General features: G+C 39.4%; 1 protein-coding gene across 3 annotated transcripts; it reads right to left on the bottom strand.

Annotated features, from left to right (window-relative positions):
- Nucleotides 1-307: 307 nt before the first annotated feature.
- On the bottom strand, nt 308-24,417 carry LOC128991578 (uncharacterized). 3 transcript variants are annotated; one of them, XR_008490667.1, is made up of 4 exons: nt 24,315-24,417; nt 22,712-22,923; nt 21,279-21,423; nt 308-592 (listed from the first exon to the last, which is right to left on the bottom strand). XR_008490667.1 is itself a non-coding variant. In XM_054414590.1 (3 exons), exons 2-3 carry the CDS (start codon nt 22,853-22,855, stop codon nt 323-325), a joined length of 414 nt encoding a protein of 137 aa, XP_054270565.1. In that variant the 5' UTR covers nt 22,856-22,923; nt 24,315-24,417; the 3' UTR covers nt 308-322. The 3 variants fall into 3 exon arrangements, 1 of the variants encoding a protein (XP_054270565.1); XR_008490666.1 differs by having other exon boundaries at nt 310-592; nt 21,279-21,428; XM_054414590.1 differs by lacking the exon at nt 21,279-21,423.
- Between the last annotated feature and the right edge of the window lie 1,683 nt (nt 24,418-26,100).

Here is a 26,100-nt window from a genome sequence, read left to right as displayed (position 1 = left end):
TGTTTTCGAAAACATAAAGCAAATGGAATTTAAAAAATTATTTTATGTGGGCCTATTAATTTGAATTTTTTTTAGACTATGGGGTTTATCAGTATACATAATATTACTTAGAGCAGTATTATTTAAGCCCTGCACCGTAAGTGTTAGCGGACAGCGAATCCCGCCAAGCAGTCAGCTGTGACATAGCCTTTTAAGTCAAGTGTGTACAAACATACTACCTTACTGGCAAATTTAAACTAACTCTCCTGTATTTAACTTAAAATAACCTCATCCACGATTAGGTTTAGTCAGAACAACTGTTTAGGTTAATATCATATTTTATTTACACCAGTGTTATACAATTGGTGACCACACGGTTGCAAGACAATTGTAGGGTCATATATGGAGATGACAAATCAGTTGGGTGAATCCTGGATGTCGTTAAGTAGTCCAACTGCTCCGATGTTTGTCCAAGTTTCCCTTTCAGTGTCTCACAGAGTTCCGACCATAGTTCTCTCACTCGCTCCCCATTTGTGTGGTTCTGTAACATTTTCCTGGTAACCGGAATAACATCTACGGAAGCCAAGGAAAAAGAGGTGTCATCGTTCATAGCCTGAAACAGTACAGGAGGTATTTAACAGTTAGCTAAGTAGGCCTGATATGTAGAGCAATTCAGCGTGTATTGTACAACTACAGCTGTGATGTATGTCCAGGGTTTCTCCAGGGTAGCTTTTGCCTACCCCGGATGCTGCTGGGATTCTCAGTTCTGCTGGACAACATCTGGATTGTACGACTTTGTTACTACTTCTTAGAGGATGTTTTTCTCCACCAGAATGGAGGATTTACAATTCTCAAGACTCCTAAGATCTTGTGAGTGGCCCTTATAATCACAGTCATTAATTAATGTGTGTTAATATGGTTTGGAGGGTACAGGGTCTACGGGGTAGGGTATATATGGTTAGGGTGGGGTATGCGTACGGAGCAGGGTGGCTAGTGACCTGGAAAACCTGGAAATGTCAGGGAATATTAAATATCTGGAAAAGTCATGGAATTTTGTTATAAGTCAGGGAAAATTGTAAAATTTTTAAAATAATTTTAATAATTGTCAGGAAAGGTCGATCTGGTAATAGTACGTATGCCGTATGGGTGAAAACTAAGATTTATGTCTGTAAAAAAAATTTTGTGTTTTTGTACAAATCAAATTTGGTTTAAACTGTGTATCATCTTATCAAACTCTAATTTTAAAGGCAAGTTGCAAAGTTTGAATATAAGCTAGCCTGTATCTATAGATTTTATGTATTTTTTCGTGTAAACAAACATAAGATATTCTTCAGATAAAGATTAGTCCTTTTGAAGAATTAGTTACCGGTAGTATTAAAATTGTAATTTTGAATTTGTCGATCAGGTAAAGTTTAAAAAAAACATGGAATTGTCAGGGAAAAGTCAGGGAATTTTTCAATGTGATTTCACTAGCCACCCTGACGGAGGTTATGAGGTAAGGGAAGCACATGGTACAGAGATTTTGGGTAAGGTAGCATAGGGTACAGAGTTTACGGGGTAGGGTAGCATAGGGTACAGAGTTTACGGGATAGGGTAGCATAGTGTACAGAGGTTACGGGGTAGGGTAGCATAGGGTACAGAGTTTACGGGATAGGGTAGCATAGTGTACAGAGGTTACAGGGTAGGGTAGCATAGGGGGGTGCACGGCTACTGGCAGGTAAGTTTGGAGTGCAGGGCCTCTGAAAGGCTAGGTTGGGGTGCACGGCTACTGGCAGGGTAGTTTAGAGTGCAGGGTGAAGGGCTACTGGTAGGACTGTGTTGGGTGCAGGGCTACTGGTAGGGTAGTGTCGAGTGCAGGACTACTGACAGGGTAGTGTTTGGTGTAGGACTACTGACAGGGTAGTGTTAGGTGCAGGGCTACTGGCAGGGTAGTGTTAGGTGCAGGGCTACTGGCAGGGTAGTGTTAGGTGCAGGGCTACTGACAGGGTAGTGTTAGGTGCAGGGCTACTGGCAGGGTAGTGTTAGGTGCAGGGCTACTGACAGGGTAGTGTTAGGTGCAGGGCTACTGGCAGGGTAGTGTTAGGTGCAGGGCTACTGGTAGGGTAGTGTCGAGTGCAGGACTACTGGCAGGGTAGTGTTAGGTGTAGGACTACTGACAGGGTAGTGTTAGGTGCAGGGCTACTGACAGGGTAGTGTTAGGTGCAGGGCTACTGGCAGGGTAGTGTTAGGTGCAGGGCTACTGGCAGGGTAGTGTTGGGTGCAGGGCTACTGGCAGGGTAGTGTTAGGTGCAGGGCTACTGGCAGGGTAGTTTAGAGTGCAGGGTGAAGGGCTACTGGTAGGACTGTGTTGGGTGCAGGGCTACAGGTAGGGTAGTGTCGAGTGCAGGGCTACTGGCAGGGTAGTGTTGGGTGTAGGACTACTGACAGGGTAGTGTTAGGTGCAGGGCTACTGGCAGGGTAGTGTTAGGTGCAGGGCTACTGGCAGGGTAGTGTTAGGTGCAGGGCTACTGGCAGGGTAGTGTTGGGTGTAGGACTACTGACAGGGTAGTGTTTGGTGTAGGACTACTGACAGGGTAGTGTTAGGTGCAGGGCTACTGGCTGGGTAGTGTTAGGTGCAGGGCTACTGGCAGGGTAGTGTTAGGTGCAGGGCTACTGGCAGGGTAGTGTTAGGTGCAGGGCTACTGGCAGGGTAGTGTTAGGTGCAGGGCTACTGGCAGGGTAGTGTTGGGTGTAGGGCTACTGGCAGGGTAGTGTTAGGTGCAGGGCTACTGGCAGGGTAGTGTTAGGTGCAGGGCTACTGGCAGGGTAGTGTTAGGTGCAGGGCTACTGGTAGGGTAGTGTCGAGTGCAGGGCTACTGGCAGGGTAGTGTTGGGTGTAGGACTACTGACAGGGTAGTGTTAGGTGCAGGACTACTGGCAGGGTAGTGTTAGGTGCAGGGCTACTGGCAGGGTAGTGTTAGGTGCAGGGCTACTGGCAGGGTAGTGTTAGGTGCAGGGCTACTGGCAGGGTAGTGTTGGGTGTAGGACTACTGACAGGGTAGTGTTAGGTGCAGGGCTACTGGCTGGGTAGTGTTAGGTGCAGGGATACTGGTAGGGCAGTGTTGGGTGCAGGTCTACTTGCATGGTAGTGTAGGGTAACGGAGCTTATAAAGGGGTAGTGTTGTGTTCGAAGGCTAGGGGTTAGGGCAGTTCAGGCTGCAGGGTACGGTAGCATAGGGTACAGGGGCTGCAGGGTAGGGTAGCATATGGTACAAGCTGCAAGGTGCGTTTTTGGCATAGGGTACAGGGGCTGCAGGGTAGTGAAGCATAGGGTACTGGGGCTGTAGGGTAGTGAAGCATAGGGTACAGGGGCTGCAGGGTAGTGAAGCATAGGGTACAAGGGTTGTAGGGTAATGAAGCATAGGGTACAAGCTGCAGGGTACGGTAGCATAGGGTACAGGGGCTGCAGGGTAGGGTAGCATAGGGTACAAGCTGCAAGGTGCGTTTTTGGCATAGGGTACAGGGGCTGCAGGGTAGGGTAGTGTAAGGTACTGGGAAGGGGTACAGGGATATGGGCTGGTGTGGGTCTCTCCACCTTCAAGAACTACCTAGTCAATACCACTCGCGCAAGCTCTTTAGAACGCGAGGTGAACCAGGAGGTTCCTCAAGGATCTGTGCTGGGTCTCCTTCTATTCCTGGTCCCCATCAACGACATCGAAGGGATTTAGCTACAACCCAGGTCCAAGAAGCCAAAGCGAGGTTTAAGATGAAGAATCTGCAAGAGACAAAAACCCAGAGACTCAGGTCCAAGAAGCCAAGGTTTAAGATGAACAAGATGCAACTGAATGGAGACAAAAACCCAGAGACTCCTTTGACCCCTCTCAAGAGACTCCTCCGATGACACAAAGCTCCTTGGTTTCCAGCTGGACAGCCGATTAGGCTTGAACCACCACATTGCCCATTTTGCCTTTGGTTGAGTGAACTGACTTCTGAGACTTCTATCTGATGATGATATACCATGCCCACATTGCATACGGACTGGATACCGAAGTAGAGGAAGTATTGGAGCTTCGAGAAGTGGCAATGCATCATCTCAATGAGCCCTTTTTAGAGAACACTGCAAACGGATTTTCAAGATTTGGGATTTTAACCTTCTGCAGCCACTACACTACGCCTGCACGATTGAAATCAAATGCAGTGTTCCACTTCTTAATACAAGAAGTCATATCCATGCTCATAACACCAGTGCTAGGCAGAATCTTGATGTACCCCGGGCAAGACTGAGCAGAACTCCTTCCCCACATCTACCATCAAGTTTTCAATCGACTCCCTTCCAGCATTCCATGTCTAGACGACCAGAAGTTCAAGACTGCTGTGGAATACTTGAAGAAAATACCATACTACAACGTTACTGACTTCTTTGAAGATAATCTGGATCCAGACAGTTAAACTTTTGTACCGTCTGCTAGCTGCCCGCTCCAGATTATCTAGAAGTCAGTAACCTTGTAGTATGGTCTTTTCATCAAGTCTTTCACAGCAGTCTTGAACTTCTGGTCGTCCGAATGCTGGAAGGGAGTCGATTGAAAAGCTTGATGGCAAATGTGGGGAAGGAGTTCTGCTCAGTCTTGCCCAGGGTACATCAAGATTCTGCCTAGCACTGGTGTAATGAGCATAGATCTTGTATTAAGAAGTGGAACACTGCATTTGATTTCAATCGGGCAGGTGTAGTGTAGTGGCTGCAGAAGGTTAAAATCCCAAGTCTTGAAAGTCGGTTTGCAGCTTTCTTTAAAAGGGCTCCGTGAAATGGAACGTGCCACTATTTGAAGCTTTTTATACTTCAGTGCTGGGATGCAGGTTAGGACAGCCTAGAGCATTGGCTGCAGCGTAGGGTACAAGGTCCGCTGCTGGGTTGCCTTCCCCTACACCATACCATACCCTACGCTGAAGCCCATGCACCCTAGGCTACTCTGCCCTGCTGCCCCAGCACTCCCAATGGAGTTCGTTCTTCGTCCTAAGAACCCTACCCTTCTTCCTAAGTATCCTACACTACCCTTCTAACCCAGTACCCTAGCCTACCCTTATAACCCAGTACCCTACCCTTCTATCCCAGTACCCTACCCTACCCTTCTAACCCAGTACCCTAGCCTACCCTTCTAACCCAGTACCCTAGCCTACCCTTATAACCCAGTACCCTACCCTTCTATCCCAGTACCCTACCCTACCCTTCTAACCCAGTACCCTAGCCTACCCTTCTAACCCAGTACCCTACCCTACCCTTCTAACCCAGTACCCTACCCAGTAGCCCCTGCACCCTAGCCTACCCTACCCAGTAGCCCCTAGGGTTGCTAGGGTAGCTTAGGGTAATGTGGATGCTGGGTATGGTAGACTAGGCCCCTCGCCACCCTCCCATTGGCCCCAGTACCCAGCCCTCCTATCCTGCGGCTAGTCAGACCAGGCTACCCTACGCTGCAGCCCTGGGTAACTGTGGATGCTGGGTAGGGTAGCTGGTACTGGGGATGCAGGGTAGGGTAGCCTAGGGTACTGTGGATGCAGGGTAGGGTAGCCTAGGGTACTGTGGATGCTGGGTAGGGTAGCCTAGGGTACTGTGGATGCTGGGTACAGTAGACTAGGCCACTCGCCACCCTCCCACTGGCCCATGCCCAGCATACCCTATCCTGCAGCCTAGTACTCAAGGAAGGCTATCCTACCTAGCAGTTCTAGACCCTACGCTGCAGCCCTGGGCTGTTGGGTAGCCTAGGGTACTAGGCTGCGGGGTAGTGTATCCAAGGATGCAGGGGCTGCAGTGTACTGAGGCTGCTGGTAGGGTGACGAGGGGCCCAGTACCCTACCACTCTGCTACCTTACTCAGCAGCCCCATTACCCTAGGTAACTGCCCTAGAGCCCTACCCTGGATCACAGCATAGCTAGGTAGGGTGCAGGGGTTGCAGAGGTGCCTGCAGAGGGGGCCTACGGTACTGGGCCTACTGGGTAGGGTTTTGGGGTTGCTGGGAGGGTAGCAGTCTCAGTACCCTACACCCTCGGCTACCCTACCCAGCAGTCCAGTACCCTAGGCTACCATACCCAGCAGCTACACTGCCGTCCCTGGGCCCTATTTACTAGGCTGCCAGTTTGGTACTGGTGGCACTACCCTACCCAGTAGCCCCAGTACCCTAAGGCAGCAGCCCTTACACCCTAGGCTGCAGCCTAGCGGTACTTATTAGCTATGTTGCAGCCTAGCGTGTAGGGGCTGCAGGGTTGGGTGTCCTAGGGTGCAGGGCCAGCAGCGTAGGGTACCCTACCCAGCAGGCCACTACCCCAGGCTATTCTAGGCTACAGCCCCTTCACCCTAGCAACCCTAGGGGCTACTGGGTAGGGTAGGCTAGGGTGCAGGGGCTACTGGGTAGGGTACTGGGTTAGGGTACTGGGGTAGGCTAGGGTACTGGGTTAGAAGGGTAGGCTAGGGTACTGGGTTAGAAGGGTAGGGTAGGGTACTGGGTTATAAGGGTAGGCTAGGGTACTGGGTTAGAAGGGTAGTGTAGGATACTTGGGAAGAAGGGTAGGGTTCTTAGGACGAAGAACGAACTCCATTGGGAGTGCTGGGGCAGCAGGGCAGAGTAGCCTAGGGTGCATGGGCTTCAGCGTAGGGTATGGTATGGTGTAGGGGAAGGCAACCCAGCAGCGGACCTTGTACCCTACGCTGCAGCCAATGCTCTAGGCTGTCCTAACCTGCATCCCAGCACTGAAGTATAAAAAGCTTCAAATAGTGGCACGTTCCATTTCACGGAGCCCTTTTAAAGAAAGCTGCAAACCGACTTTCAAGACTTGGGATTTTAACCTTCTGCAGCCACTACACTACACCTGCCCGATTGAAATCAAATGCAGTGTTCCACTTCTTAATACAAGATCTATGCTCATTACACCAGTGCTAGGCAGAATCTTGATGTACCCTGGGCAAGACTGAGCAGAACTCCTTCCCCACATCTGCCATCAAGTTTTTCAATCGACTCCCTTCCAGCATTTGGACGACCAGAAGTTCAAGACTGCTGTGAAAGACGATGAAAAGACCATACTACAAGGTTACTGACTTCTAGATAATCTGGAGCGGGCAGCTAGCAGACGGTACAAAAGTTTAACTGTCTGGATCCAGATTATCTTCAAAGAAGTCAGTAACGTTGTAGTATGGTATTTTCTTCAAGTATTCCACAGCAGTCTTGAACTTCTGGTCGTCTAGACATGGAATGCTGGAAGGGAGTCGATTGAAAACTTGATGGTAGATGTGGGGAAGGAGTTCTGCTCAGTCTTGCCCGGGGTACATCAAGATTCTGCCTAGCACTGGTGTTATGAGCATGGATATGACTTCTTGTATTATGAAGTGGAACACTGCATTTGATTTCAATCGTGCAGGCGTAGTGTAGTGGCTGCAGAAGGTTAAAATCCCAAATCTTGAAAATCCGTTTGCAGTGTTCTCTAAAAAGGGCTCATTGAGATGATGCATTGCCACTTCTCGAAGCTCCAATACTTCCTCTACTTCGGTATCCAGTCCGTATGCAATGTGGGCATGGTATATCATCATCAGATAGAAGTCTCAGAAGTCAGTTCACTCAACCAAAGGCAAAATGGGCAATGTGGTGGTTCAAGCCTAATCGGCTGTCCAGCTGGAAACCAAGGAGCTTTGTGTCATCGGAGGAGTCTCTTGAGAGGGGTCAAAGGAGTCTCTGGGTTTTTGTCTCCATTCAGTTGCATCTTGTTCATCTTAAACCTTGGCTTCTTGGACCTGAGTCTCTGGGTTTTTGTCTCTTGCAGATTCTTCATCTTAAACCTCGCTTTGGCTTCTTGGACCTGGGTTGTAGCTAAATCCCTTTGATGTCGTTGATAGGGACCAGGAATAGAAGGAGACCCAGCACAGATCCTTGAGGAACCTCCTGGTTCACCTCGCGTTCTAAAGAGCTTGCGCGAGTGGTATTGACTAGGTAGTTCTTGAAGGTGGAGAGACCCACACCAGCCCATATCCCTGTACCCCTTCCCAGTACCTTACACTACCCTACCCTGCAGCCCCTGTACCCTATGCCAAAAACGCACCTTGCAGCTTGTACCCTATGCTACCCTACCCTGCAGCCCCTGTACCCTATGCTACCGTACCCTGCAGCTTGTACCCTATGCTTCACTACCCTGCAGCCCCTGTACCCTATGCTTCACTACCCTACAGCCCCAGTACCCTATAGCCCCAGTACCCTATGCTTCACTACCCTGCAGCCCCTGTAACCTATGCTTCACTACCCTGCAGCCCCTGTAACCTATGCTTCACTACCCTGCAGCCCCTGTACCCTATGCTTCATTACCCTGCAGCCCCTGTACTCAGTGTTTCCACACGACCAAAAAAATAATCCCGCTTACTGGGTCGAGAAATCCCGTTTTATCCCGCATGATTTTTTTTGTACAATACCTAGTATTATACTTGACGTATCATGTTTATAAAGTTGTTTAAACATCACTATTAATATTTTGCTACAGTTTTTAATCAATTTGAGTTAGTTTTCCTCAAAAATTAAGTAGAAAAAAAATAAAAATAGTCGTCACAGCCAAAAATCTCGTTTTATCCCTCATCCCGTTTTAATCCCGCTCAAGGTCTAAAAATCCTGTTTCCGGGATAATAACCCCGCGAATGGAAACACTGCCTGTACCCTATGCTTCACTACCCCGCAGCCCCTGTACCCTATGCTTCATTACCCTGCAGCCCCTGTACCCTATGCTTCACTACCCTGCAGTCCCAGTAAGTACCCTATGCTACCGTACCCTGCAGCCCCACTACCCATGCTACCATACCCTGGAAGAAATAACAAAACAAGGACAAGTTATTGTTTAAGGGGTCACTATTCTTTGGGTTCAGTAAAACTTTGTCATAACTACATAAAATGCTAGGCCTATTTGTTTTTTTTTAACAAGTTCCATAGCATAATCAAAGTTTTTTTTACAGTTCACGATACCTACTGGGAAATCATAAGGTTGCGGAAGGAGATGGTTCTAGCAAGGCTTGGACTTCCACTAACTGTTTGAGCATTATAAAATAACCGTCAATGTAGACTATGTACATAATGACAGGTGCTAAAGCACATATTGTTACCATGGTTATGTAATAAACTTTGGACATTATAATTGACTATTAGATATTATCCTCCCAATATTTTCAGTCTCTAATAGCATATAACAGGTTTTATTATAGGTGTAAATTAAAGGAAAGATCTGAATATCAACCTAATTATTTGAAATGGTATTGTAACCCATTTTCCTGACAAATTTAAATTGTTTTACATGTTTTAATGTCAATGACTTTGTTTTAGCAAATTTCCCATATAGGGAATAAGCTATTACCGATGGGAACTGATTTACTTTTTCATTTTGATGTCATTGAGAGGCCAAAAACACCATTCGCTCAAATTCATATATATATATACATTTGTCCGTTAGCACAATAACTCGAACAAAAATGTTTTGATTTCAATGAAATTTGGTACAAATGTAAACCTACAAACCAGCATGATCGAACCATGGGCACGGGGTTTTATGGTGGGGATTTATTGGGTAAAAATTGGTTATTTCTCTTTGACCCTCAAAACATAAAATTTCCTAATTAATCTCTAGACCAATCTAAGAGCTTAAAAAATCAAATAGTTTAATATATTGAAGTGTTTTTGTATGGTTATTGGTTACGGAGAAAATTGTAAATTAAAAATTCCCATGTTATTCTTATGTAGAATAAGTGAACTGTTGCTTGTTTATGCATATATTTCAGTAAAACTTATAGGCATATCTATTTATTTTAAGCTATTTATTTATACTAAGCTCTTAATGTTTTACTAAAAAACACACTTCATTACCCTACCTGTAGGCAGCAAACCTGAGTACTCGTTAAACCTAATGTTATTGAAATAGATTTAATGGAAAATCAAATTAGGCAAATGGAAGTTCGCTTATTCTGCAGGTTTGCTGCGGCGGGGGTACTTGTTAATTGAATAGTCAAAAGTAATAATGTACAAGACTGAAAATTATAAATAAAATCTTTTAATTACAATGTTTTTTATTTAAAAAATACCCCCGCCGCAGCAAATAAAGCAAATTTTCATTAACATTGGATTATTACTTATAGGGTTCGCCACCCTAACTTAAGGCAGCCCAAGGCCACACTAGATATACGGCGTGCGGCCTTGGGCTGCCTCAAGTCACAGAAAACATACTACTATAACCCAGAATGCCAACCTCATAGTAAAAAGCGTTAAGTACTTTGAGAGAGCTTTGCCTGTCAGTTCGTAGGCAGCGCCACCAGCGTTGCAATGCACTCAGTATAGCAACGCTGGTGGCGCTGCCTACGAACTGACAGGTAAAGCTCTCTCAAAGTACTTAACGCTTTTTACTATGAGGTTGGCATTCTGGGTTATAGTAGTATGATTTCTGTGATCAAGTTAGGGTGGCGAGGACTATAAATATTTTTTCAAACCTGTCAAATTTTTTCTCTATTTAGACCATTACGTTAAACGAGTACTTGGGTTTTCTGTCACGGGAAAGGTAATGTAGTGTTTTTTTTAGTAAAATGATAATAGATAAGGATGAAATAAACCAATTTTTCACAATGTGTTCTAAGTATATCCATAAATAAGCAAACTACAACATTTTACTTATTCTTAATAAGAATAACTTTTATGTTTACAACAACTATTAGTTGTCTCATTGACTCGGGCCTCCGCCAATGTAAAGCATGTTTCAATCATATAACACTGTTTATACATTCCATTATAGATTAATGCAACAGCTGTTTCAGTTTGCCGGGATAACGGTGTTGCCACTTTGGTCTTGACATGGTCGTATTAGAGGAGGCAATGCTCAGGCCGTTTTAACAAATTTCCCTATAGGGAAGTAGCTATAAATCAAATAAAAATAAAAAATAAAAATAAAATAAATATGTTGTAGGTGGCATGGTAAGACTTAGGCCCGGGACCGATTCACTTTTTCATTTTGATGTCCCCAGAGGCCAAAAAACACCATTCGTTCAAATTTGTATATATGTATGTATATATATTATATATATAGATTTATATAGTAAATAAAGTACAACTGTCCATTTTCAAACTTCAAATAACATTAAAATGTTATTACAAGCAGCCCTATTACGTGAACACCTAAATTGAATAATTTTTGTCCGATTTTGATGAAATTTGGTTTGAAGTGTAAGGCAGGATAAACTTGAATGAGTTCGCGAACCTGAGTTTTATGGGCTGAAAATTGGGTTTTCTAATTTTTGACCATCTAAACACAAATTTTCCTAATTTCTCTCCAGACCTTTTTAAAGAGCTTAAAAAAACAAATAATTTAATATCTCAAAGTGTTTTGTTCAATTATTGGTTACGGAGAAAATTCAAAAAATTGTTATTTTAAAATTCCCATGTTATTCTTATAGAGAATATTGTAAAATGTTGTACAGTAGTTTGCTTGTTTATGGATATATTTTGATCAATATTGGTCAATTTATTTATTTTATACTAAGTTAATAATATTTTACTAAAAAACCCACTTTATACCCTCCATGTAGCAGCAAGCCTAGGTACTCATAAAACCTAATGTTAATTAAATACATTTAATTGAAAATCAATAATTCAGGATAGGCCTAATGGAAATTCGCTTAGTCGGCAGGTTTGCTGCGGCGGGGATACCTATGTGTGTGTCAGATAGAACCATATCTATAGTATATACCCCCGCCGCAGCAAACCTTCTAAATAAGCTAATTCCCATTTGCCTGATATAATTTTCCCTTAAACAAAAAAAATTTATTCCTCAACAATATAGGTTTAATGAGTACTTAGATTTACTACCACAAGGAATGTAATAAAGTGTATTCTGTAGTAAAACATCAATGGCTTTTCTAGATTTGATCAAAATAAACTTTTGAGAAAGCCGCACTTTCAATAACCCTGTGATTTCAATAATATTTAAGATGCATCAGCTGTTAGATTTGTTTATTTATAGTTTGTTTGCTTACTTTTTCCCTGAGTTACTCTTTTGATTCTAATTTAAGATGTTACATTACAATAAAGTTATTAGATAGTTTAGATTCTGCCACACAGTTTAATCATTAAGACATCCCATCTAAATGGATCAGCTGTCGCCAATTTTTTACTAAAAAAGAATGTAGTTGTGTGAGCCAGTCACAGATTGCGCTAGTGTCTAAAACTCTATTTTGTACCTTATTTTTCGTTACTGACATAGTTGCTGGGTCACAACAGTTGCTATAGCTCATAATAAGTCATTCCATCAGTTTGACTTGGTGAAAACCATCATGTAATCGGCAGAAATCAGTAATTTAGATCAGCGCAATCTGTAGGTGGCTCACATCATTGACTATACACCTCTACTAGATTGAACATGTAATGCATTTAGTTGATAACCAGATAGTGGTGCGGTAGCAACGCAACCTATCGTCATATAACGGAAACATGTGTTCTGTCTGGTGCTGCCCCCGCGCGGAGAATGTGAAAGCTACTAAGCACACTACAATGAGAGACGAGACTAGTCGGCTCGGCCTCGGCACTCGGCTAGGCAGTCGCCCGGGCCCGATGACAGCGGAAGTGATGTAAATAAAACTAAAACCATCACATCAATATCTCACCCACACCGGGCTCGACGTCGAGTGACATAGATCTGGCCTCTGACACTGCTGATACCGTGTTCATGTAAGACCATAGTCAGCTGTTACTATGCAACTTTTGATTAATGAAACATTAAACCATTGGACAAAAGTATCAACTTCCATGATGTTTTCAACATGACACAGGTCGGGAACGCCTCACCATTAATTAATTTATTATTTCAACACCGGATACACATTTTGAAATAAGCCTTTCATTAAATGAACTATACAATATTAAATGGCAAAAATCTACATAAATAAATCTAGTTTATAAAACAGCCTGCTGTACACTGTTGAATAGTTTCTCACAATATCCTAATATGTTGAAATAATATAAACTGCTAAAATTGGATAAACTGCGGATAGTGAAATTTCATTTCGGATCGGATAGTTGAGGCTCGGCTCGGATCGGATCGGATATTGGGAGGTTCGCATTCGGATATTTTCGGATTCGGATAGTCCGGCGCGGTTAATAATAAGCTGCATATGTATTTTTAACCTATAAAACAATGTAAAGCTGTGTAAATAAACTTAAATGACGATTTTGAACTATATGTTGATTGTATGTTCAACAATAATTGCAGTCCATTATTGTTGAGCAGTATGGTCCCAAATTATTGTTTTTGATTTTGAAACATCACAGTTCATTTGACAAAATTATAGTTGAAGCAGCCCAATGTCAAGTCACGCTTGTGCAATAGTTTGTTTACATGCTTTCTCCAGACCACGGGGGAGGGGAGGGTCTGATAAGCCTTCTATTGTTCACCCCCAAGAAGGTCCGACCCTCATTAGTGCCGCTCGGCTGCACTCAGTGTCCCGGGAACCCAATACCACAAATCAATCTGTTAAATGAATACAAATATTTGGTAATAATTGTTTTATTAATATTCACCTTGAAATTTCAATAAATTTGATGTAAAATTTGACAAAAATCGGCCATTTTGACCGATTATTAATAAAGTACCAGATACCAATAAAGTAGGACCAATAAAGTATGCTACTTATTTTTATGTGAGGAACTTGAGAAATAGCTATAATGAGTCAAAACCACGGATTTGCACTAGAGGACTAAATTGGCAGATGTTTAAGTAGTCCGTCACCTGACGGTTTTGGGCGCGAGGCGCGAGGCCCCGTCTCAATTCTTTGGGACATGACATGCCGCTCGCTACCTTTGAGTGATGTGTCATAAAGTTTTTGTGCCATCTCATTCATTTCTTAGTTTGACACCAAAATGTTAAAAGCTGTATTGTTGCCAAACTTCAGTTCGCAAATGTTTGAGCACGGCGACGGTCGTAACGGTTGTGCACGTCGTCGTTAGTTTTGACCTGTAAACACCTAGTCTAACATAAATTATTAAGTGAATAATAATCGTGCGTGCTATCTCAGGTGTTCAAATGTCTCTCAATAACCCACCACATTACTGTCATTAAAAGTTTAAAGGAGAAATAGTCTTAATCTCAAGAATACTAATGATTTCATCCGAATTGCCCTCTGAATTTAAGCAACTACAATTTTCTTTGTGTCTTAAGGACATAAACATAACTCTGTAAACAATCCTACTTTTACAGTTCTCATTACGTATCAATTTTTTGTTGCTGCTTGGTTCAAATTAGCTGTTTTCGTAAATGCAAAATAAAAACAATAGTGCTGCACCCTGTTGGTGAATATTATAACTTTTTAATGCTTTTGCATAATATCAATGAACCAACTTTTTATTTGAAACAGCTGACTAAATTCTTTAATTCCCTTTAATATGAATATTCATAAGGTTATTATGGGGAACTACAGAGCCACTGGGGCGGAGCCCGAAAGGATTTTTTTTGATAACAATATACCTATATGTTAATCGGGAATGTGAGCTATCATCATGCCAAATTTCAGCCCAATCTGTCCAGTAGTTAATGCGTGATTGAACTTCAAACAAACAAACAAATAAAGACACAAACTTTCACATTTATAATGTTAGTAAGATTGGTAGGTTTATTTTTAACATTTCCATGCATTTTAGATTTTTTTCTCACAATAGTTTTCACGCTGCTGTTAATTTTTAAAACGTATGCTAACATCGTTAATAAGCCGCTAAAAATTTCGTTCAAAATACCATCGTGTTTTTCGTGACACAAGATATAACACCAATATTATAGATTTATAATGCGAACAAAGGTGTTTTTTTAAACAGATTTATATTTGTAATACAAAAATTTCTCCCGCGACTGGCATCGGGCAGCCTGGTGTTTCGGTGTTAGTACGATATTTCCCAGCCGGGTGGGAGCGCGAGTGAATCTGCGACATTGCCGATGTGTACCTGGCCTCTGGCCACCACACTGTTTAAAAAAACATCGTTGTTCGCATTATAAATCTGTAACATTGGTGTTATTTGTTGTGTCACGACAAACACGATGGTATTTTTAACGAAATTTTTAGCATCTTATTAACGATGTTAGCATACGTTTTAACAATTAACAGCAGCATAAAAACTATTAAGAGTACAAATTTTTAAATGCATGGAAATGTTAACAATAAGCCTACCAATAAGCCATAAAAATTTCAAAAAGATTCGCTCAGTGGTTTGTTTACAATTAAATTTTAAACTTCAGTGTTAGTGCAGAGTTTCTATAAAAACCGGTACTTTTAGGATCTTTCAACTATATAATTGTTTCTGTTAACGGCAATTTTTCATTGTTACCACGTAAAATGTGTTTAAACCAGCTTATATTTAATTTTTTTTTTCAACAAAATCGGATAATTCACAACTTGGTGACTAAGCGAATTTCAATTTTACAGATTAGCCTACAGTTTTAATTTGATCTAACTAGTTGACTTTGGTTTGCTAGGAGACAAATCAATTAAAAATAAGTGCACAAGTAGGTCAAAAATTAGCTTATTATGCTAATAAGAACATATCCATGACTCACTCTACATAGAGACTTCAAATAGCCATTTAAAATTTTTTAACTGAAATTACTCGAACATGGCTGTTTTTATGAAAGAATGTCAAAAACATTTTTATTTAGCATTATTATTCATCTATCAAACGATGCCAAGTTCAAAAAGATCGAATGACAAATAGCTGAAATATTTCGATTTTAAGTTGTAAAATGGGGCAAACGTACCCCATTTTACAATTAAAAATCGTCATATTTCAGCTATTTATTATGTGATCTTTTTTAATATGATATCGTTTGATAGATAATGAACATGCTAAATAAAAGTGTTTTTTGAAAATTTTCATAATACCAGCCAATTTTGAGTAATTTAAGTTTAAACATTTTAAATGACCGCCATTTTGAAATTTTAGGATGAATCGAGATGAACTTTTTTTCCAACACGGGTCTCTTCTACCTTAACATACATACCAAGTTTAATAAAGATCGGTTGAAAATATTAAAAGATAAAAAATGATTATGTAAAAAATACAAAATGGTGGATATCTGGTTAACGAAGGGATTTAAAAAATATAATCTTGATTTTGTCGTTATTTTGACCCAAGGAATCAGTAGGTAAAATATGTCCCCAACTTTTTTGAACACCCTGTATAAAATGCTACATCGTTTGCATTTATTCAATATTACATTTTAATATACCTCGTAAAGTTTTCTTACCCATTAGAATGAACATTTGATTTGTCAAGGTGATTCTATATTAAGTTTTATGTTATATGCTTCCATTTAAAAATTACACCGTTTAAAAATTACCCAAATATTATGTAATATTTTCTCACCTGCGATCCCCGAAGGCTGATTAGTAATGTTTGAGTGCATTGGTTTTTTATGTATGTATGTTCATTTATTCTTATTATTAAATAATGTTCTTCTAATAAAAGTGTTCTTTATTGACAATTCTTTGTAGTTTTTAACCGTGTTTCAATTTTCTTGTTGTTCATTTTTCTTAATCCATTATATACTAATAGAGTAGAGGTGTTATTTCAGTCAAAAAAACAATAATAGCTAACTAAATTGTAAAGCACCAAAATATTATATTTTTTTAAAAGGTGATGGTTATAATTACTTGTTGACTAAAGTGTATATTTAATTCCATTTAGAAAAGACTTGTGCGAAAAAGCAATTCCTCAGTCACACAGACAGTACACTTTTGTTCTATGATTTACAACTTCACCCTAGGAATGTTCATTTTTGAAAACGTCCTCAGTGAGATGATGAAAATGAGGCATAACACGGTATCCAAGCCAAAATTTTGTATAATGATTTTAGAAAATACTTTTATATCAATCATTCTTAAATATGCTATGTTTTGGAAAATTTTGCTGGAAATTATAATCTAATTTGGTTTAATGAAAATCAGCTGACATTTGCCAATGGATACGAGACACGCAATCAAAGTAGGCAAGCTATATATCACGCAATATCTCATGGGGGACCCAGTAATTTGTACTTTTTACCGCGCGCTAATCAACAAAGTAACCGCCACTGCTCGGCACTCGGGGCTCGCAGTCGCAATACGCATCGTAGCCGAGGTTGTCTGCAGTGACAGACGACGGGCGCTCGCAGCGCGATCCTACGTTATCTAAGGGAACTAAAGGCGCTTGAAGAGCGCCTAGCGTCATCTAACATAACTACGTGGACCATACACTAACGCAGAACCAGTGTATTGTTAACAAAGCGACCGCATAGTGTTCAATCTAGTAGAGGTGTATAGTCAATGCTCACATCAACTAAGACAAATTTTATTTAAAACCTGGCTACAACTTTAACATGGGGATGGAATGTCTAGTTGTTTAATGCAACTACAATAGAGATATTAATTAAAATAAGCAAAAATGAAGTATGATCAATGAATGAAAAGTATGAGATTTGCATGTATAATTTTCATGGTAAGGTAACTGTTTTGGTAACGTAGCTTTGGGTAACTTTTCTTCAGTAGTATTCTTGCCCCGTTGCAAAGTACGGGGCAGAACAACCAGTATCCATAAACAAGCGAGCTACAACAATTTTTACTTATTCTCTATAGGAATAAAATCGAAATTCAAAAAGATATTCAATTAACTAGTACAACGCTTCAATGTACAAAATTATTAGTTTTGTTTTTTAGCCCTACAAAATGGTTTGGAAATAAACTCCAAAAGAACTATGTTTTGAAGATCAAAAATTGGAAAAAACCTTTTATTATCCCATAATGCCTCGTTCCCATAGGCCAACAAGCTGAATCGATAAATAAATAAATAACTACCCCCGCCGCAGCAATCCTGCGGACTAAGCGAATTTCCATTTAACTGGCTGGATTTCTACCTAAATATTTCCTTAAACTAGTTACTTTTTATATTATATAACATTTAATTTTAATGAGTACTTAGGTTTGCTGCTACAGGGAAGGTAATTCTATTGGGTTTAGCAAATTTCCCTATAGGGAAGTAGCTATTACTGTAGGTCTCATGGTAAGACCTATGCCCGGGACTGATTTACTTTTTCATTTTGATGTCCCCCAGAGGCCAAAAACACCATTCATTCAAATTTATAAAAGATATAGCCTATATATATATATATTACTAAGTAAATCAAAATACCACAGTACCCAAAAAAAGGGTATATATAATATTCAGGGTGCTCAGTTGTAACTGCACCCTGTTGGTAAACTTTATAACTTTTTAATGCTATGTAATATCATAGAACCAACTTGTGTAGTTGAAACAGCTGACAAAATTCTTTTATTCCTTTTAAATATGATTACTCATAAGGTTAACACGGGAAAATCCAGAGCCACTGGGGCGGAGCCCGAAAGGACTTTTGAGATAAGAATGCGTCTATATTTTAATCAGGAATGTGAGCTATCATCACACCAAATTTCAGACCGATTCGACCAGTATTTTTTTTGTTTACTTGTCACAAACATAAAACGAACATACATACATCCATACATCCGAACTTTCTCATTTATAATGAGTAGGATATATATAATATTCAGGGTGCTCAGTTGTACTTATTTACAACAATAATTTAATATCTACAGTCCATTTGTAAGGTTATGTATGGATTCAGGGTGTCTACCAGTAAGCTATTTGAAAAATCGGTGACTTTTGGGGGCTCTATCTACAAAAATCAGTGACGTCGAACTAAGTAAATTTTTGGGAGTTCATTTTATATTTGCTGTTGAGGTAAAAAATATAAGATAGCATGACAGGTTTTTAAGTCACAAACAACTAGGCCTAATATAAATTCAGGATTTTAATCTATACTTATAAAAGGCAAAGCCCTCACTGACTCACTCACTCATCACTAATTTTCCCACTTCGCATTTACAGTCCCGGCCACGTAAAGAGAGAAAATGTCCAGGTAGACCCGGTCAGGCCTAATCCGCCGTTGTCAAAACATAGCTATTGTTTTGAGACCGAGGGCGCGCGCTACCCCATCCCAGCGGTCATTGCTACTGCCTCCCTTTAATTCTTAGAAATAACTCGGGCCAGTACAAATTCTATAAATCGAACAGGTGATCGCCTAATTAAGTGACAGGTCATTTTATTCACAAAGTGAAGACGAATATCACAAAATTTGAATCCCAATTCTACGTCGCTTCGTTGATTGGCTAGTCGATGTTGAGAAGCAGCAGGCAATGACCGCTGGGATGGGGTAGCGCGCCCCCTCGGTTTCAAAACAATAGCTATGTTTTGACAACAGCGGATTAGGCCTGACCAGGTCTACCTGGACATTTTCTCTCTTTACGTGGCCGGGACTGTACCTAGGAGGCTGAAATTCGGTACACCGATTCTTTGGGCATTAAATAGGAAAACTAAATAGTTTTTATTCTGATCGGGCTTTCGGGCTCCGCCCCAGTGGCTCTGGAGTTTCCCATGTTTACCTTATGATTTTTCATATTTAAAAGGAATTAATTAATCTTAACAGCTGTTTCAATTAAACAAGTTGGTTCTGTTCTATGATGTTCAATAGTATTAAAGTAACAAGTATTACCAACAGGGTGAACCACTATTATTTTTTTTTTATTTATGACAACAGCTAATTTTCAACCAAAAGGTGAGTGAGCGTAGCGAACGAACTTCAACCTGGAGGCGTGTTAGCGTAGGGAACGAGCTAACCTGAAGGCAAGTGAGCGCAGCGAACGAGCTCCAACCTAAAGGTGAGTGAGCGTAGCGAACGAACTTCAACCAGGACGTGATTGAGCCATGCGAACGAGCTCATCTTGAAAATTAAAAAGCTAACCGGGGGCAAAGCCCGCGGGTACAGCTAGTGTAATATAACTCATTTAAACATATTGTATGAATCGACCATGGGATTTAAGATTGAATTTAACCACGGATTAAAACGTAGACATTTAATCCAACACACAACTACACAGTTACTGTTGGAAGTTTGAAGGATTTTTAGTATTCAACAAACGCAAACTTTCAATGTCTTCTAACTAACTACTCTCAGAACTAACTGCACTTGCCTTGCACAAAACGTCTGAAGAACAACTACAATATTCAAACAAAACCTCTACATAGTGTCTCCACACGCAGAAAACCAAAATTCCACTTACAGGGTCGAGAAAATCCCCGTCTATCCCGCTTTACTGTAATGAAAAATTCCGTTTAATCCCGCATGATTTTTTACGTTCTGTCCAGGGTGATCAGTATATTGTAACAGGTCTAAATATCTCCTAAAACCTTTCAACAGTGCTGTGGTAGAATATTTTAAGCAATTGGTGTTAGTTTTAATCCTGAAAGCGGTATAAAAAGAAAAAAGAAGCTAATCGTAAGAGCCGATAGTCTCGTTTTATCCGCATCCCGTTTTAATCCAGCACATGGTCTAAAAAGTCCTGTTTTGGGAATAAAAATGCCAAAGCAAACGAAAATGGCAGCACGTGCAGCCGCGCACTACCACTAGCCGACAAAACGGCGGCAGCGGGCAGATATTACAACACTGAGACTGAACGTATAGAGAAAACAATCTTTTGTAAATTGTGTCAATGTTTTTATATGGATCCGTATCAACTTTCAATACGTTTGAATCCATTAATATATTTTCATAACCGCTTTTTTTCTTTTAAAACGAAGAATCACGCCTAAATAAACTTATATCTTACTGGTTTTCTACCACAAAAATAGGCGTGAAAGGATAATTAAGTTAAGTTATGTTGATCGAAAAATTATAGTTTTTCAGTTAGCTACATAAAACTAATGCACAGATGTAAGTGTTTGTTTTTATATAAAATCAAGTGTATGGAACCGATATTTTATATGAGTTATTTATCTTGGTTTACGTACATGGAATTGAGGTTACGGCTACGTTAGTAAGTTAGCATTATTTGCACTATATTTTCGTGCCGGCAAAACACAGACCGGTTTCTGACTCCATAAGAGACATTGCAAAATTTGTCTTGATACTGGAACTGGCACAATAATTTTGGTAAATATAGTAAATTGTTGATACATGGCAAGTTTTGTCTAAAGATTTGGTTTTGTCCCAAAAATAAATGAAAATCTGTAGGTGAACATTAATTTAAGTGACATTTTAAGAAAATTCCATGACAATAGGGGACATTGGTGACTTTTCCAGAACTTCCGTGACAGGTAGACACCCTGAGGTCAGTTCAATGGTAACCATATTGCTGTAAATTTACTAAACGTTTTTACAATCCCACATTAGCTAGTAAAGAAAGACTAGTAACTAAGTTGACAAAGTAATAAACATACCGTGTGTTTCTTTGGCCATTGTGGACTTGGCGAATGAAGATAAAAACTTGTTGTCGACTGCTAACTTGCAAGCCATCCATGCAATGGCACTGGCCGCCTTCTGCATCTTGACTGAGTCTCGCTCTCTTGAAGTCAAGACAGTTCACTGACCTGGGCAAATTGAATGTCTTAGTTATGTATTATAGGCTACATAAGGTGTAAATAAATCACGTTTGTGAGTTACCCAAGCCAGTCAAAATAAGGTCAAACGGATAGAGTGATGAAAAGTTGCCCTCTGAATCAAGATATTGCAATATTAAACACCATTGAGTTTAGTTCCCTATTGAGTTTTAAATAAAATGAACATACACAAACAGATTATAAGTCGTGTTGTGTGACTGCTAATATGCCAATATAGAAGGAAATTTACGGTATGTTTAAAATAAGGAACCATGTTCACAGTTAAACGATACAGACTAAGGTTTGCTGCTGGAAAGACCCTTCTAGACGCTAAAAATACTACCGTCACAGCAAACCTACAGACTACATGAATTTCCACTAACCCGATTAGATTTTTACTACAATGTTTCCTTATACTTGTCAGAAGTATTGTCCATTAAATAACATTAGATTTAGTGAGTAATTAGGTTTGGTGCTACAGGGATGGGAAACCTCGCCGTAGCAGTCTTACATTGTGTTTTTATCAAATGTTAATAGTACTAGATGTAATGAATAAATTGCCAAATTTGACATAAATATATTCATAAACAAGCAAACTACAACAGTTTTCCTTTTCTCCCAAAGAATAATATTGGAATTTTTTACGTACAGCCAATTTTTTGAGGCTAGTGTGGCGAATCAACAAAAATGTCGACCTCTGAAACACATTTAATATATAATTTGGAAAGTACAAAAACGTTGTTTTATTTAAGCTATGTTCTTACAGACGATGAAAAATTAGAATCCAATGTTGTCAGGCTGGTCACACAAATATAAGCTTTGGAGTTTTAACTGATCGGTCTTGCTTACACGTTCATGCCAAATTTAATCAAAAACGGACCCAAATTACTTGAGTTATCATACCATGTTCACTGACACAACTATATTAAGTAAGTTTGAACATTAATAAACTGAGTAGGTACCCTTTTACACTATAATTATTTATTAAAATAAATAAATGCTTTAGGGTCTATATTTTAAATTTTTTTATAGTGTTTTTGACCTTAGGGGACATGAAAATGAAAATGAGATGGGTCCTGGGCCTAGATCTTACCATGAGACCTACTATAATAGCTGCATACCTATAGGGAAATTTGCTAATAGAGTTCGAACCCAAACACGACTTATGATCCGTTTTTTACAATGTAAACATGCAAGTATTCTTAATGAACGTGTAGGCTAATCTGATCATATGATCCATGATTAAGATCTAACCCAATATAAGATTCACTCACCCAATATGGCTGCTTGTTCTCTAACAGCTCGTAGCTGCGGGCAAGTAGACGAGTCTCTAACAGCTCGTAGCTGCAGGCAAGTAGACGAGTAGGTTCTGTGGTGCTGCAACACCCCAAGGAAACATGGCGATCAAACATCCTCATCAAGAAACTAGAGAACACTCCAGGATCGATGCTGTATCTCCTCCAACCTCCAACATCGTCCGCCACACCTGTAACACAACACCAGATGATTAGTATCGTCCTTGACGATTGATGGAACTAGTAATTCCATACTCAGGTTTTATTTGTAGTTCGTTTTTAAATCCAAGAATGGAAGGTTAGGATAATGGAATGGTTTGGCTGGGGTTAACGATAAGAGAAAAAAAGTCTAATAATAATTCCTTATACGCAAACTTATCAACTGGTAACGACCAATTCAACTGTTTGTCTGCCGACCTCCACAGGAAATTCACATTCTTTTCTTAAATTAAGCTGAACCAAACAATCTGCTAACGAAGAGTTACAGATTGAAAGATTTTGAAAACGTCAGACAGTTCTAGGAAAATAGACAACATAAGTTAAAAGTTAAAGTCTCAAACTGTATGTAATTTTCTTTCACATCCTAAATCAAATTAAAAGTTAATTGTACCAATAACGTAAACAATATACAATGGACAGCAAAAAATAAGGTTGGATCAATCAATAAAAATATCCTTTTCGTTTTTTTAAATATTGTAAATAAACTGTTTCAATACAAAAGTACCGTAAGTTATGGTATTGCTAAACTAGGCTGACATAGTTTAGTTGATCCTGGATAAACACAGTCGGAGCTCACAATAGACCAATCTAAAAGGTAAAATGTAACTTCTACCTGAGTCGTACGCACCTTGTGCCAGTGTGCCATTTAACTCTATTCAGAGTCGGCAGCAGCAAGGCCAGGTAGGCTACAACGAGATAAAGCCCGTTACATTGTGCCAACTTACAAATATTTTCGAGTTTTTATAGTATTCAAAGTTATTTATTAGAATCTGTTTTAGCGTAATCAATTTTAAGCATCAAGATTAACAAATTCCATATTAAATAGGACCGGGTCGGGGTACAGTTTCTTAACTGGGCTATGCCAATATCGATTGAAACTATCGAATTGAAAATATTGTAGGCCTATAATAATTTATTTATTTATTTATTGCTCTTTACAATTTTTACATTGTGTAGCATTTTTACATTGTGTGATTCTATTATTTATAATTACATAGGGGTTATTTTATAAAATTACACTTTATATTAAATTTAACTTTAAACATAATCGATATTTTTAAATACATCTATTACAAAATTAAACTATCTTAACCTAACCTAACCAACCAAACTTGCGGCCATGGGAACTTATATTGATTTATAAGTTATACAAACAAAAACTAGATTTTTAGCTAGGCTACCTAAAAAAATTGTGCAATAGTTATTTTCCAATTTCACAATAGTCTAAGTTAACTGAACTAGTGTAATGCTTTTAAAATCCAATAATTACTTGTTAACACTATTATCTCAGTAAATAATAATATGAGTAATTATAAATGCTTGATTTATTCTAAGCTATTTAAAGTGAATATATCAGACTCACCTTATAGGTTAATTACAAGAAAACGACCGTCTGCAGAGTGCACTAGTGCAGTGCAGACTACACTTCCACTTCCACGCTTCCACCACTACACTACGAAGTCGAACTTCGAAGTCGAAGTGTCCGTCCACTCCAAGTACAACTCCAGTCCGCACAATTTTTATTTCAGCTGCAGTTATTTTAATAAGAACAAAACGAGAGCATCCTATTGGCTGAGGGAACACCATTAGCGCAATGAAACGGGCTGATGCTATCGGCCTCGGTGGTCTAGTGGATAGCGTGCCGGATTTCTAAATTTATGGTACCGGGTTCGAAACTCATCGGGTGCACAAACTTTTTGTCTAAGATTTTTGCATTATCAGCAAGTTTGGTTAGTTTTGTTAGGTTATAACAGTTAAATTTTATAATTAAAACCTTATAAAATTGAATTCTAGCTATTTATAGTTTTATTTTATGAACAGAACTATTTTTTTGATTAGTAAACCTTCATTCAATTTTTTCATTATCAGCAAGTTTGGTTAGTTTGGTTAGGTTATGACAGTGTAATTTTAAAAAATTAAAAAATATTAAATTTAATTTGAGGCGTTTATAGTTTTATTTTATGAACAGAACTATTTTTTTCTATTAGTAAGCCATTATTCAATTTTTTCATTATCAGCAAGTTTGGTTAGTTAGGTTAGGTTATGACAGTTTAATTAAAAAATTAATTATATATTTTTTTAGTTTTAGGCCTATAATAATTTTTTTTTAATTTCTAATTTTTAAACTCTTATTTTGTCCGTATTAAAAAACTGCAGCTGAAATAAAAATCGTGCCTCCAGTCCAGAGCTGCGGCCATGATGATGATGGATTTTGTTTGGTGCAATTCCAGTGTTCCAGTAGTCCATTCCCATTGGTTAGTATGTCTGTTGTTTTCACCATCTAGCTTTTTAGTGCTTACTAAGGTAGGGTCATTGATTATATATCTTACAAAGGACAGGGGGTTATACCATAGATAAAACATAGGAACTATGTTTTATCTATTAATGATGTTTTTATAATTATATACAGACTATCCCAAAAGTCCCGGACCGGTTTAATATTTTCTAAACGACAACAGATAAATCAATAAGATTTTGTACATCAACACCACACCTAAAAATCTACTTTTTTATGGAAATATAAATTTTCAGTCACATCATGGGGATGTCCCGCAAGGAGTCAGAAGGAAATCTTAAATAGAAGCATAGGTTGACATGTACATCAAATTAAAGGTCTTTACTAGCAGAATATAATGCTGCAAATTTGAACTCAAACGGACAACCAAGTCAAGAATGACAGTGGTTCAAAGATTCATTTAATTTGCATTTGGGGTCACAGCCCTAGGAATCGGAAAAAAATTTTTAACGTAAGCATAGGTCGATGTGCACATCAAATTAAAGGTCTTCACTAGTAGATTACAATTCCGTAAATTCAAGCTCAAAAGAACGCCTGAGTAAAAAATGGCAGTTGTTCAAAGATTCAAAATGGCAGGTTCAAGAAATCTTTGAACGGCCGCCATTTTGTAACGGATGATCCTTTCGAACGCGGTTTCCGGCATTGAACTCTGCTAGCTAAGCCCTTTAAACTGATGTGCATATTGACCTATGCTCCTATTTAAGATTTCCTTCTGACTCCTCGTGGGACGTCCCCATGATATGACAGAAAATTGATAGTTCCTTAAAAAAGTAGATTTTTAAGTGTGGTGTTGATGTGCAAAATCTTATTGATTTATCTGTTGTCGTTTATAAAATATTAAACCGGTCCGGGA

This window comes from Macrosteles quadrilineatus, unplaced genomic scaffold (genome assembly GCF_028750875.1).
Source record: "Macrosteles quadrilineatus isolate MER2022 unplaced genomic scaffold, UCM_ALF_1.0 Scaffold_4__1_contigs__length_99947679, whole genome shotgun sequence".
NCBI classification, from domain to species: Eukaryota; Metazoa; Arthropoda; class Insecta; order Hemiptera; family Cicadellidae; genus Macrosteles; species Macrosteles quadrilineatus.
The sequence above is the reverse complement of the archived record's forward strand: the minus strand, read 5'-3'. Positions and strand labels throughout refer to the sequence as shown.

Coding starts and splice junctions, on each gene's coding strand:
- LOC128991578 (XM_054414590.1), bottom strand. CDS start 22,855: ATGAGGATGTTTGATCGCCATGTTTCCTTGGGGTGTTGCAGCACCACA. Junction 593..22,711: donor AGAACAAGCAGCCATATTGG/GTGAGTGAATCT, acceptor GTACTGTTTCAG/GCTATGAACGATGACACCTC.